At 43.5% G+C, this 15,263-nt stretch overlaps 1 protein-coding gene across 2 annotated transcripts in view; it reads left to right on the forward strand.

Moving 5' to 3' along the window:
* The window catches only part of MGAT4D (MGAT4 family member D), a 106,080-nt gene that overhangs the window by 68,447 nt on the left and 22,370 nt on the right, over positions 1 to 15,263 (forward strand). For both annotated transcript variants that reach the window (XM_090036498.1, XM_090036497.1), the window contains exons 6-8: positions 368 to 481; positions 1,766 to 1,841; positions 10,054 to 10,165. In XM_090036498.1, coding sequence (XP_089892624.1) covers positions 368 to 481; positions 1,766 to 1,841; positions 10,054 to 10,165 — 302 coding nt within the window. The remainder of the gene's footprint in view (positions 1 to 367; positions 482 to 1,765; positions 1,842 to 10,053; positions 10,166 to 15,263) is intronic.

Genomic DNA, 15,263 nt, shown 5'->3' on the forward strand with positions numbered 1-15,263 from the left:
CCTTGCTTTATGTATGTCTTGTAGAAATATCACTATAGCAATTCTCCCATTGTTGCTGTTATGCAGCAGCAGTCCATCTTTCTTCCAGCATCATACACTAATCAGTTTGATCTGTTTACTACTGTATCTATTTTAATAAAAAAATCCCATCTCTAACTAAAATGGTTATACTAGTAAAATGTTCGAGTTCATATTGAGCTCTGATATGGTTTTCAGTTGAGCTAAGATAAGTTTTTGAGCTAACGTGATTTTAAAAGCACACCTTTATGTCAACATAGTCATGGTCTTGACTGCCTGGGGATAGGTTCTGTGTCTACAGATTGCTATGCCAGTATTAAGGCCTTAGGTATTAATCTTTTCTTCACAGATTCCCTAATGAAGTGCAATCTGGAGTCCTTGAGGTGATTTCCCCTCCTGCTTCCTATTACCCTGACCTCTCCACTCTTAAGGAAACATTTGGGGACTCAAAGGAAAGAGTGAGGTAAGATAAGCTGTGTGAAAAATTTCTAAGAACATTTTTCCGAAAGTAAAGACTGAGGACTTTTGCAATTGTTAATAAACTGATAAGGTGTGATTTTTTCAGAGAAAAAAAGGCCTTCAAGTTCCTTGAAACCATTATTATTTCAGTGGATAGCAGTGCCCAACAGCTTCAAATAAAAGCTAGACTTTCTTCAGTTTCTCTACTACTCAAATACTTCTACACCTGGAAATCATATAGGTTTAGAATTGAATAGATAATACCAACAAAAAAAAAACAAAAAACTTTTTCACATTGTCCCCATTGTTATCTGACAGATAATGATTGCACTCTGTAATTCTGTACCTATCACCTTAGTTGGCCCTTAACTAACTAATGGCAGTTTGAGTGGGCTTAATTAACATCCAACTTACATTGTTGCTTTGATATTATAACTAATCACTTAACCAGTACACTTAACTAATAGCTGTTCATTCCTGGCAATATACGTGGTTCACTTGCTCCAAATTAATTAAAAGGAGGCAGGATTTGGTATCAAATATTAAAAAGTTGCTGTCAGTAAGCAACATTATACAGCATTGAAAAATTAATATATACACCTATTTTCAGATAGTAAAAGTGCATGTATTTCTAGCTTAGAAATATCAGGTACATGTAATTTGATACTTTAAATTAAGTCTTAACCTTATCAGATGTACCATATCTATTAACTTCGGAAATTTGTTCTACATGTAATTTTAAAAAAATATCTCTTACTCTAAAGTCTGGTCACTGATTACATAAACCTCAAATTTATTGGCAAAAAAGGTATTGCCTACTGTTCAGAGAAAAATCTAAATTGTACCACTAAGTCCATAATGAAGTTTATTAACCTGTGTCTATGTTGTTGACTAATATTGGCACTCTGTTTTACTGCACGTTGAAACACTTAGAGATTGTAATCGCACCAAATTTTGCTGGTCAGAATAAAACGAGAGGACTTCTTTAGGTCATCTGACCTAGATAAATTGGTTCATTGATCAAGGGTTATTTGTTTATGGATTTTTTTTAAGAAATAAATTCAGACACCTCTTGAAAAAAACAGTATTTGCAATATGTTGAGTTTAGAGGAAATTTTAAAATAGTTTATTTAGATCAGCAAATTGTATTTTACCATCTTTCCTCTGATTTGGTTAACAATGAGTGGCAGTAGTACTTGAATCATACCTAGAGTGTTGTAATGGCTGTATTAATAACAACTCCATAAAACCCAGAGAAACCTTATCAGAATTTGCTGCTTATATTTAGGTGGAGAACTAAACAGAATTTGGATTATAGCTTTTTAATGCTGTATGCCCAACCTAAGGGAACATTTTATTTACAGGTATGTTTATATTGTCAATAAATAATTTCAATAAAAATGTACTGATTTTTAACTTCTACTAGTTAATTAGTTTTAAATATCATAGTAAAGATACAACTCTCCTGTGCTTTTAAGTATAAATGCCCATGCCCTTTTTAAGATCAAGTTTGTTATATCCTCTTATCTGCATCTCTCAGCTATGCATTATTTGATCAACTTCACTTGTAGCTTTCTAATACTTTTAGGGCTGAATAATAATTGATTGCAAATCTAACCAACCCATTAACAGCTTTTTGCTAGCGTTTTAATAGAGTTCTTTCTTGTTGTATGTATGGAAAGTGTGTTTTGTAGCTCCAGATAATAGCCCAGATAGAACACAAACTTGCAAAGGATTTTTCCAAATGGGAAAATAGGTACTTGTATATGTCATTAAAACAAGCTGCCTGGGTCGGGTAGGGAGACTAAACTACAGAATCCAGAGATCAATGTTTGCAGAAGGTAGATGGATTTGGAGTTTGGATCCAAAGAAGCTCTCAAAAAGTTCAGTGTATACTTTAGTGTGTGTCCAGAAAGCTGGCCAGTTAGCTATTTGTAGGGCATTGTACCGTTTTCATTGTTACAACCTCAGCATGTTACACAACAGCTGTATTCCAATAGTACTGAACTAACCAAAACTAAAAATAACAGAGATTGCGATGAGAGAGAAACAAAACCCAGGTAAGAATAGCAGTTAGAAGACAAGTTTACTTCCATTTAGTGTTTGCTAGGCTCAGCTGGAGAGGAGAGGTTCTAAAACTCCCAGAATGATGTTATTCAGTTGTTTCCACACATGAGGAGGGAATTGAAAAAAGGAATGAGGTGCCCTCAATTCCTTGATGGATCCTGGAAGTATGGAGGAGGAGGGAAGTCTTAGTTATGTAGCAGCATGACTGATCCCAAAGAAGGGCTGCTAGTTTTTCCTGGAGCTACTATTGGCTGAGTCCAGCATTTTCAAAACCTTACAAATGACTTGGGAGTAGAGCTAGCCAGAAACCAGAATACCTATTCCACAGGAGATTACAAAATGATAAGTTTCTTCAGAATTTTTTTTTTATCTTTGATATGTCCCCAGTCCACCCTTTTTATATGGTCTGCCCCTAGTATTCTACACAGGCCACTGCTTCTGGTGTTGGTGTTTCCAAAACTTGTGGGGTGCATTGGCAACATCTCAGGAGCGGAACCATGGTTTGCTTTTCCTGCCAACCTTGTTGGTCAGTTGTTTAGAAGCCCCATGATTTCATGAGAAAGTTGCATCTGCCAAAATCCACTCTCAATCTGTTCAGGCTCTGCCATGTGTGCCATTTGTAACTGGAGCCAGATACTAACTCCCTATTTGGGTAATTGCTCACCAGCTCCATTCAACAGTGGAACCTAGTTTCTCCCATTCTTTTTGCCAGAAGGTAGTTCTGGCTGATTCCAAGAATTTTGGTCAATGGTATGGTAGAGGACCAAAAAAACCTATTTTTCAATGAGAGAGAATGGTGTGCTGGTTGATTTCATAGATTTTATAGACATCAGGGCTGGAAGGGACCTTGGGAGATCATCGAGTCCAGCCCCCTGCCCGAAGGGCAGGAAGTCAGCTGGGGTCATAGGATCCCAGCAAGATAAGCATCCAGTTTACTCTTGAAGGTGTTCAATGTAGGTGCTTGAACCACCTCCACTGGCAGACTGTTCCAGACCTTGGGGGCTCGGTGAGGGAGGATGTGGGGCTGGAGCAGGGGTGGGCACTCCCAGCTGGGGTGACGAGTGGAATGAAGCAATGGGCAACTCATCCAGGGGGAGGAGGGCTGGTCCCCACTTCTGTGCGCATCCACAGAGGACGTATGGGGGGCATGTGCACTCCAGATTTGTGCTTGGGGCCAGGGGCTACTCCGGCCTCTTCCCACCATGGCGGGGAGGGGCCAGGGCTGCGCTTGGGGTGGATGGAGGCAAGGCAGGTGGTGGCAGTGCTGGAAGGGGGGCTATGGCAAATTTTGAGGTGGCTGTAGCCCCCCCAATAACCTCACCCTCCCAGTCCTGCTGCTGCCTGCCCCACCCTGCCTGCCCCAAGCATAGCCCCAGCCCAGTCCCTTTGCCGGGAAGAGGCTGACACAGCCCCGACCCTGAGGCTGCAGCAGGCAGCCCACCCTTGCCCTGCACAGAAATCCAGGGGGCGTGAGCCCCTGATGCCTCCCCTGGGGGTGCATGCAGCAGCGGGAGCCACCTCCCCCTGCAGTCCCCTCCCCACCCTCTCCCTCAATCTCAGATGAAACACCCAGAGCTCTGTCCCACACCCCACCCTGCCCTGGCCGGGCAGAGCCTGCACCTGCACCTGCCCCAACTCCACTCCCTCCCTCATGGGTTTATGACCCATATTCCATTTTAATGGTCTTAATGTTCCACTAATCATGGTATCCTTTCTTCAGCAGTTTTATGGACAAAGTTGCAATTTAGCTATTTCTGGTCTCTCTTCTCCTATTTCACAGCCCTGCAGACTGTTGTGACAGTCCTAGAGCTGTCCTTGAAGTCTAATCTTCAGCAGCAGCTACAGTTTTAGTTTGTGGGTGAGCAACCAAGAGTTGCTGACAATTCAACTATGAAAGAGTAGTATTTAGCTTTTAGAATATAAGCTAAAGACTGTTGCTTTTGCCTGAGCAGGAAGGAAGGGTGAATGAGCTGAAGATTAGGCTCTGTATTGTATGTAGCCATAACTCTGGAAAAATCTTTTTTTCTTCATTCTGCCTTCCCAAAAATAAGGGGGGGCGTCTTATTTGGGTGTGCATGATATGTGAGGGAATTATAGTATTTCTACTTTTAAAATATACTTTCAGAAATGTTTTGACCATTTCTACTCACAAGTTGAATGCTGATTTTTAAATATGTTGCAGGCATTTATGGGTCTAAGTGTCAATGACAATCAGTGAGACATTGTTATTGTTGTTCCTAAGAGTTATTAGAAAATAATGCTAAGGCTCCTAAATTACTGTGTATTTTCAGAAAATGTTACCCAAGCATTTTAGGCACATTAGAATTGTGATAATTTGTTCTTCTTACACTCCTCCTCCCAGTGTTAGTGCATAATGATGACAACAATTTTTCACCTTTCTTTAAGGATAACTACATGTCTTCCATTATCCACGAAATCTTAAGATCTGGACTGTGTCATGTAGACTGAGCCCTGAGTTCACAAAGTGCAGTAATCCTTACACCTGGATTATATTTTAGGACTTAACTGCAGGGTTTGAAGAGACTTTGTCCCCTTCTCTCTGGCCTCCCCAATCTCCAGTTCCTTCCCCAGCATAGACTGTGACCTGTACAGAGAGGCTTTCATAGAGTCCAGTTATCAAGCTGGGTAAAATGGTGACATAGAGGCATCTCAGGTCCTATTCCAAGTATGGATATAGTGTGAATGCTCTAGGTCACTATTTAGAAAGCTTTATAACAGTGTGGAGCAAAAGCTCTAAAATGCTCACTTCAGTGCTATATTAGAAACATTTTAGAATGAAATTAAAGGTTTTCTGACGCTTGCTGACACCTAAAAGTGTGTTTAGTATTGTGGAGAAAACCAAAAACTTGGACAGCTTTTATATTACAGCATTTTTATAAATGGTATCATTTTGGTAATTATAGATTTCTGAAATTCAATATAAGAGTTAGATTTAACATGTCACCTAAATCCTGACTTCAACAAAACACACAAACACGCTTTTAAGTGTATTACTGAATGAGAGACTAGGCAAGTAGCTTTCTGAAGTGTATTGAAACCAATTAGCTTACATTAGGAATGGATTTGGGCTATTGACTGACTAAAAATAACCACTTGGAAGATGATAATAGGCACTAATATATGTTCGGGCATGTCTTCTAGTTTGAGCTTCCATATGTGATAAGCTATTACCTCTTCATTTCTGCTCCTCTGTTTGGTAATGTCTTTGTTAATCAATATGATTGAGAGAAGTTTACAGACAGTTGGATCATTTTTGCTGTTAACTGTTCACTATAGTCCATAAGAGCCCCATGGGACACTTGTAATAATAGGAGCACCAGGATAATGGGGTTTTAAGGCAACCATTAAAGCAGGCAATGATATCATTTCATAGCTAGAAGGAGATGCAATTATTCTCTGGGTCCATTTACACTTGTACATGCTGAGGTAATTACTCATTTTCAAAGCTGAAAGCATCTTTAAGAAGCTCAGTTACAACTGTTGTTGGGAAGTGTTTTCTATCGACACTCAAGGGAATGAAAATGAAAGCATTAAAATGATAGCAGACCGCAGCAGCATCATCCAGAATTTGTTATCAACTCAAAGTTATTTATTTGAAATCCTGTTCTGCTTTGCTGTTTGTAACATATCTGCCATCTCACAATTTCTTTTTCTGTTTAGTGTGATTACCTTCAACATTTTGCCTGGTAGTAAAGAAAACCAGTAGGAATAATCTGAACCTCAGTCCATTTAACTAAAGGAGATCTTGCGTAGAATAATTAGTAAACCTCATACAACTGAGATCATTTGGAAGACAACTATATATTAAGGCTGTTCAGTGATAGCAGGAAACACATTAAAATGTATCTATACATAGTTCATTAGAGAAGAAAATGCAGTTTGTATTTTAATTCCCAATTATATTTTTACTACATTGTCACTATATGCTTATGTATGAACTGGGATTTTAACTTTTCTAATGCTCTTTGGACCTGACCAGAAGCCCATAAAAAAAGTCTTTTAGTTGATTTTGGTAGGCTTTGATCAAACCCTTAATTTGCAGGGTTTCTGAAAATGTGTCACTAGCTGTGTGTTTCTAAATGTGCAACTTATTTTTCATACACATTAAAATAAAAAAGTATCCTGTGGAGTATGTTGCAGCTGGACATCTTGGGGGACAAATAGTACTTTTGCATTGTTTTAAATATGATAAATATATTGAAATATTTTAAAACAAGTGTGAAAAAGTGAACTACTTTCCTAATTGAAATCTGAACAACATCCATTTTCTATTTTTTTTACCATTTTTTTTTTGATTTGCCAAAAAATCACATTCTGAAGGCCCATTTTCTGTTTTGCCATTTGTATAATCCATGTTCCCTCACTCTTGTGAATGGGCTAATGAATAAAGGAGAATATACATGTATCCATGTGCTTAGTTTCCCAGAAGGCAACCCTAGCAACTGGATTATGCAATCTGAGGCCCTCCTCTTTGCCTTCACCTCCAAGTTTCTTGAGCAGGCACAGTATAACTATTGCACTGGCTTAGTTTCTTCAAGTAAGATAAAAATATTTCAGGACTGAAAGCTGAAGTCGAGTGAATTCAAATTAGAAAATGGACACAATTTTCCTTAGCAGTAAAGGGGATTTTCCATTGGAACAAACTAGCAAATTTGTCTTCAGATTAAAACTGGATGCCATTTTAGAAAATATGCTTCAGCTGAACGTAAGTTGTTGGGCTCAATACAGAGCAAACTGGACAAAACTTAATGGGTCATGAACCGAAGTGGCCTCATATTAGAGTGGTGGTCCTTCTGGCTTTCAGTGCTATGGATCTAGAATTCCTCCTGGCCTACTTTCTTTACACTGCACAAACAGGCTTTTAATAGCAGGGTAAATCACAGGGTTTCTTGTATATCCTTGTCTTTTTTATGCTGTTTTGTGACACTTAATGGTCTTTCTTCCTTTTGAGTTTAGCATATTTTCTTGGTTTTCTCATTCCTTCAGTGTCCCTTTGGGTGCTTTTCTTTTTTACTTACTCTATCATTTAATCAACACTTTCCCCTTGCCTCTTTGGTCTTCTTTGTTTACATCCTGCCTTTTTTGGCAGGTGTGCCACAAATTAAGCCTGTGCCCTTTCCAAATGCCACTCCAATCCCCTTCTGCTGCCCAATCTGCTGCTTTGCTTTCTGCTCCCTGCCCTATCTCCTACTGTGTGCTCCCTGCCCCCTCCGTGGTCAGAGAAGCTGCCACACACATAGGCAGCCACTGTGCCACTTGTGGCATGCATGCCACAGGTAAGCTACTCCTTCTCTAGATAATCTCATTAGGTCATTTGGTTTCAGTCCCTTGCAAATTTATTTCTCCATTACATAACTATTTCCTTAAATCAAATCCTGCATCTCATTTTGTGTCTGTCAAGCTGATGACATGGCCAAATCAGAATTCCTTCCCTTCCCTTGCAAACCTTCTCACTTTCTCTTTCACTATTGACAACAATCATTTCCCCCAGTCCACAGCATTTGAAACTCCATTCCTTGTTCCATATGTCCAAATCACACACACATACAATTGTTGCTTTCCCTTCAATAGTTCTACGATCCATAATGTATTTGTTTTACTTCGGTCAGATCTCTTACTTAGGCCCTTGTTCTTTAGCCTTGACAACTCTAACATCTCCTGGCCTCAAATATTCACTTTTTGTTTCTACAACAAGACTATGCAAAATGCAACTGAGAGGCTTCTCTATGCTTGTTGAGGTCTTATTTTGAATTCTTTCCTTGGCTCACCAGATTTAAGCTTTATTGCACCTTTCAAAGGTCTACTTTCTTCTGACCTTTGTTGAGCTTCACAATGCTTCTTCCCTGGCACCATTAATGTTTCTTGCAGTATCCGACTATTTGTTAGCTTTCTGTGTAACTGCTTTCCTGCTTTCTCACGTTACCACGGAGGTATGGTACAGTGTACCTTGGCCCATCTCCCCAGCCAGACATCAGGTCCACGAGTCCTCTGTGGTTCAGTGGTAGAATCCTTGTCTACCACACAGGAGACCTGGGTTTGATTACCAGACACTTATACAACTACAGCCATGGAGGCACCAAACATCTGGACTCAGTCTGGTCTTTGGATTCTGTCTCAGTGGCCTAAAGAGAGGATGGAAGGTCTGGGTAGCCTCCACTCCTCCAAAAATTCCTGCCCAGGCATATGCATCCATGGCCTGGGTGGCCATGGTGCATACACCATGATCCAAGAGGATTAACGGTTGCCACCACATCAGGTCTGCATTCAAAGTTGGTTGTAAAGATCCACTTCTGTCATGGTGCTTAGTGACTAGCACCGATTAAAATATCAGTGGGCTATTACTGTTTCCTTTACCTTTGCCTCTTTTTTTTCTTGTTTGCTTGTTCTTAAACTGACAGATATTCAAGCCAGTTTTTGAGTATCTGGAAAGTGCCTAGTCCAGGGATGGGCAGTTATTTTGGCTGGAGGACCACTTTAGGAATTTGGGTGAGCTGTTGTGGGCTGGTAAAGGTGGGTGCTGACCCGCCCTGGCATAGCAGGGATGGGACAGGGGCAATTGATACAATCCGGCCCAGGCCGTCTGCCCCGTACCCACTACTGGGGACGCTGAATGGTGCGGGTGGGCAGGGTCTCAATGGAGGCCGACTGGAACCCCTGCAGGCAGAGCACACTCGGCTGGGCAGATGTGAAGGGAACAGCATCTGGGAGCAGAATGGGTGGGTGGAGGCTGGGATTGTGAAGGGGTGATAGTGTGGAACGAGGGCTCGGGGCAGAGTCATGATCCACTCCCCACATCAAAGGGATGTATGGGGAGCAGACCATAGTTCTGCCCCGGGCCCCAGCCCTGCATTGTCACTACCCTGTGATCCTGGCCAGCCTGTCCTGCTCCCAGACCCTGCCTCCTGCCCACCCATGGCCCCATCTCATCTGCCCAGCCAAGCATGTCTTGCCTGTGGGGGTTCTAGTCAGTTTCAATGGAGACCTTGCCCCTGATGCCCTCAGTGGTAGGTACAGGGCGGATGGGCTGGGGTGTCCAGATAGTTGGTCCAGGTCTGGGAGTGCAGGGGCTGATGGGAAATGGAGTGTGGCCATCATGCTGCACTCTTGGGGGTGGTGGGACCGCCACACTCCACAGCCCTCCACTCCTTCCCCCACCCCTGTGCCTGGACTGGACTGACCAGGGGCAAGGACCCCAGCATAGGCCAAATAAAATCCTTTGGCAGGTTGGGTTTGGCCTGTAGGCTGTATTTTGCCCATCCCTAGCCTAGTTTATTACAGGCAGTTCTGTATACAAATATTTAATCAGTGATTCTCAGATAGGGATATCTATAGACACGTAGCCAAATTACCAGCATGTCTGGTCATATGGTGCATCCCCAGTTACTTGCTTTACAATAATAACATGATAAAAACATAATTTATACATGCAAAGACCACTACAACCTCTGTAAGAAGTCAGAATATCAGTTTCACTTTATTTTTTTCCAGCTGGAAGATGACATTATAGCCAAACCACAGTATATTCAGTCAGTAAAAAGCTTCGCTCTTAAACAGTCTTCTGAATGGATGGTTCTTGAATTCTCCCAGCTTGGATTTATCGGTAAGTGTTATGGCATCAGCAACATAGGTTTAAATAAAGTTGTCTCAACCCTAAGAGGGCATCCTATAATTTCCCTGGTTCTCCAGGAAATGCTGTAACCACAGGCTGACTCCAAACCAATCTTAACCTTGCTAGTGTTTGGCACTGTTCTTTAGTGCAGGGTCTAATCAGTAGGCCTATGTGAAGCATCTAGTATTCACTTCAGATTCGGCTGATTCAGGAGACAGTGATTCAATTTGGTGATATGAATCTCTGTTCTAAATCGATTTGGCTGAATCTGATTCAGAGATTCGGCCACCACCGAATCTCTGAATCAAACAGGCTCCATCCCCCGCCTGTTCTCTTAGCCCTGTCAGTGGCTGCCTTGCCCAGCCCCAGTATCCTGGCTCTTTAAAAAAAATAAAAATAAAAACCCCGCACTCGCTGCCTCCTGCCAGGTGGGGGCGGGGGGTGTGATCCCTGCTGCTACCCACTGCCCTGCGCTGCATGGGTGGGGCTGTACCACAAACCCTCATCCCCTGCCGACTCTCCCAGCCCTGCCAATGCCTGCCCCACCTGGCCCCAGTGTCCCAGCACTTTAAAAAAAAAAAAAAAAGCCCCACACTCACCAGCTGCTGCCAGGCAGGAGTGGGGAATCCCCACTGCCCTGCGTTGTGTAGGTGGACTCTGCTATGAGCCCCCAGAAGCCCTGATAGCTGTTGCAGTATCCAGTGAGTGCAGGGCTTTTTTTTAAAGAGCCGGGACACTGGGGCTGGGTGGGGCAGTTATGGACAGGGCTGGGAGAGCAGGCAGAGGGCTGTTTTACAAAGCAAACTTTTTATAGATTCAGGTAGAGATTTCAAAACAAATTAGACCTTTCTTTGAAGTTCCACATGTAATATGCTCCTCACTTTGTAAATATAGTATGACTGATTTTAAATGCATGCAACTTCAATTAGAAGATGTGTGTTTGCAGTTGGGTGTTAACTGCATATAACATTTCTCATGTAGCTGACTATACATTTTGTAGGCCAGTTTCTAATAATGAGTGTATTCATATATCATTTGTAGTAATAACTCCAATTATATTTAGAAAATTATATTAATAGTGAGATTTTTTTTGACCTTGAAAAAAATGTTTCACAAAAATAACTGAAATAAGAACAAGAATGTTTAGTATGTAACTTATCAGGCCTGTAATAGCTTGATATTTTGTACCCAACAGTTTTCTCAGGAAGTTAAAACTGTTGAAGATTACAATGTATGTAAAATAGATTTTATTTAGGACACAAGCTTGTTTTTGTTTTAAAGCAATATATTTTACTTATATAATAAAGTATGTGTATAAAATATATATGTATTTTTCTTGGATCGTGAAAGATATATAATATATGAAAAATATAGACCTATCAAGAAATATCCATTCAAAGTCAGATATATACTTCAATGTACAGAATTTTTTCAATATGCAAGTTAGACAAGATGGCATAATCAAGATGGCATAATTAAGAATTAATTTGGGGATACACACACGCTCACACACACACAATGCATCCTTTTTTGGTAGAGTCTATTCAGAGCTGAAGACATTAGAAGGTTAATATTTTTGTTAGATGCTTCCTAGTGTTTCCAAATGGATTGGATTACTAGATATCAGTAGGCAAAATTCTGCCTCTCCATAATAACACATGGCTCCAACTGTTTTCCTATCAAGGGAATTGTTATATAGTATTAGCAAACAACTTTTAAATAGCCAGCAGAATCATTTTCAAAGAGTAGCTTTTGTTCCAGGAAAGATTGGACTATGTCTTACTCTTACATGTTTTGCAGTGGGAAAAAATAAAATTTATGAGAAAGGAATGAAGGAAAAGGTGGCCATGTGCAATGATGTAAGTGCCTTTTACCTTTCCAGCCAAAGACGGAAAATTAACTATTGGGTGTGTCCACACATATAGGCATGTGCACTTGCAGCAGCTCAAATAGAAGCAGTGCCAATTTGAGCTGGGGCTTTTTACCTCAGTGAATGTGCCTGGACTTGCACTTTGTTGTGGGGCAAATTGTTCCACTTGGGGAAAAATAACCCTGCCTGGCTCCTCTTGGATCTGCAGCCAGGGGGAGCTAGAGCCCGGGGCCAGCACCTGTGCTGTCTCCAGCTATATAAAAAGCTGCCCTGTCCTGGCCCCAGCAGTACAAAAAACTGCTCTGGCAAGTAGCTCAGGGCTACTTGCTCTCAGGAGTTTCTGGGGCCGAGCCAATTGGTCCCTTGGGACACTACCCCTTGTGTCAGCTGGACTGCTGAAGCAGCCTAGAGAGTTCCCTGTACCCTTTACCCACTGCAGCAGTCTGGCAGTGGGGGCTGCTGCCTGGCTGTGACCTGATGCGCACCTGCTAGACCTGGATGGGGGCTGCACAGCCAATAGAGGCATCTGCCCCTCTGGGCCAGCTAGCAGTGGACTGTGACTGCAAAGTTGACCTTTTGCAGCACTACTGCCATGTGTGCCCCATGCCCAACCATCTGGGCAGCTATCACCCAGAAGATGTTCCCAGTGTAGTGGCCTGCTTTGAACTGTCAAAGCATGTCCTCCTGGTTGCAGTTGGCCAGGAGGTCAGCCACCTCCAGCTGGGTCCAAGGTGCCATCTCTGAGCAGGCAGGGCCCTGTCACTGGCCTCCCTAGCCAGGAGTTCTGATGTTCCATATTGGAAAACTGAAAAATCCCTGAAAAAAAATCCCAAAGTCACTCTGTAAATACCCCAAAATCCATGTTCTTCCACAAGTAAAACAAAAGACCACTATATATATAGGGAGAGAGAGTGAGAGACAGAGAGAGTGTGATCAGTTGGGCAATGTTTTATTGATATATCTACAGCGCTAAAGCAATTTGGAAGCCTACCAGTGTCTCTATCATCATAACAAAGCAAATTCTAAATACCTATATGTTTTGCTGCCCCCAGCCCCCCCCCCCCCCCACAGGGGCCACAGCACACCCTCCCCAACAGGGACAAAATGGTCCCCGCAGGGGCTATCACCACTCCCCCGGCCCGCCTGGCCCCATCTCCTGCTGGATCCTGCAGCCCCCCTGATAACTACCCCACCTCCTGCCCACTCCCCCACAGCCCCAAAGGCTGTCCCACCTGGCCCCATCCCATGTACTTGCACCACCAGCCCCACGATGGCTGCCCCCACCCCACCTCAGCCTCCAGCACTTAAAAAAAAGAAAAAAGAAAAAAAAAAGGCTATCCTCACCACAGGAGCAGGGGCTGTGGGGGCTCTGGGTCCTCTTGGCAGGGTCCCCCCATGCAGTGGGGGACAGCAGGGCCCAGGCTGGGGTCACTAGTGCTGTCACCCCAGTGACCCCAGTGGCAGCTGCTACTGCTGGTTAGTGTGGAATTATTTTGTTGTTGGGTTTTTTTCTTAATTGTGGGGATGCTGGGATGGAGGGGCAGTGAGGGGGTTGGGGCCGGGTAGGCAGTGATGAGGGGGCTCAGGGGGATGGGGCTGGGCGAGGCAGGGATCCAGGGGGCCAGGGGAGCGGGCAGCGCCAGCAGGGGTTTTCCCCATGCTCCACTTGCCCCTCCAGCTCCTCCAACCCCCTACTTACCAGCACTGGAGCCCAGGTCCAGCTTCCTTTAGCTGGCACGCTGCCTTGCCCTGCACAGGCAAGCAGCGTGCTTCAGCACCAGGACGAGGGCCAGCCATAGTGATGCTCTGGCCGCTACCAAAGCAATCTCTGTGGAGGACTCAGCCTCCAGTTGCTTCAGAGCATGGTCCGGAACCGTGCTCTGCCCCACTGTTTTTTCACTCCATTTTTTTTTTGACCCCTGGATATCTAATGTCTAATTTTGCCCTCACGCTGCAAATTTGCAGTGCGGGGAACCTTTTCCCATTCCCTCACGTGCCTCTTGCAGCATCTCAAAAAGCTTTGAGATGTTGCAAGAGGCACGTGCACGCTCATCTGGATGTACCCATTGAGGTCAGGACTGAATGAAATTTGGCAGCAATGGTCAACCCCATATAAGGATCCACATAAAGTCAAGCTGATTTTGTTAAACTGTCAGAAACTGGCACCTTCAATTAAACATGTGCAACTTTGTATGTAAACTAAGCTTAATTCTGTTAAATCTGTGTTCCCACTCACCCATGAGTCAACTCCACACAACTGACACAATTTTAAGGTATTTAATAGCTCATAGACTAGATACTGTTTACTTTTTCATATTAGATGAAGGAACATGAGACCGTATGCTGTATTTTTAAATTATCTTTTGCCCAGTCTAGACAAATCTTTGGGTGAAATGATAAAACTATTTAGGAAACTTTCAAGTACTGTACTTGGGGTTTTCTCTGGTTTGATAAACAAGCATTTTCTCACATAAAATCAAACTGTAGGAATGTACCAGTTTTTATTTAACTTTCCTTAGAAAACATTTTTCAAGTCCAAGATAGAATTTTTGGTTAGAAAGAGAGATGTGGGTATATCTGTCTGGCATAAAATAGCATCATGCTGAAACACACTGCATTCACTCCTCCAGTGCTGGCTTCTAAATTAGAGACACTGTAGCTTTATAGTTTCATAGTTTTATCAGTTCTGCTGGAAGACAGTTTATTGGTATGTACACACACAGTAGTGCAGGGGCAGGCAATTGTTTCACCTGGTGGGAGGCCAGCGTCAGCAGCAAGAGGTGTGAGGCCTCAGGGCACTTGTGGCCCATAGCAGACAGAGCTCCTGTTGCGCCTGGCCCCGGGGCACCGGCACAAGCCTCGCACTGCTGCCTGCCCACTCACTACCACTTCCTCTCCCTGCCTGCCACCACTCCCTTACTCCTGCTTCTTCACTACCTTCCTGCCCACCACCGCTGCTCCCTCCCCATCTGCAACCACTGCCCTTCTCCTGCCACTTCCTGCCACTCCCCTCCCCCACCCGCTCTGGCACCATGCAGTTCCCAGCTGCATGGTGGGGACCACAGAATGCAGCGGGAGCCAGCCTGGTCTGGCCAGCACCTCACACAGCCAGCTGGGAACTGTGGGGGCTGAGGTGGGCTGGGTTTGCTCCTGCTGCATTCTGCGGTCTTGGCCATGCAGCCAGGAACCAGGTGGTGCCAGAGTGGCAGACGGGCAGGC

This window comes from Crocodylus siamensis, chromosome 2 (assembly GCF_052110815.1).
Source record: "Crocodylus siamensis isolate JL-2025a chromosome 2, ASM5211081v1, whole genome shotgun sequence".
Classification (NCBI taxonomy): Eukaryota; Metazoa; Chordata; order Crocodylia; family Crocodylidae; genus Crocodylus; species Crocodylus siamensis.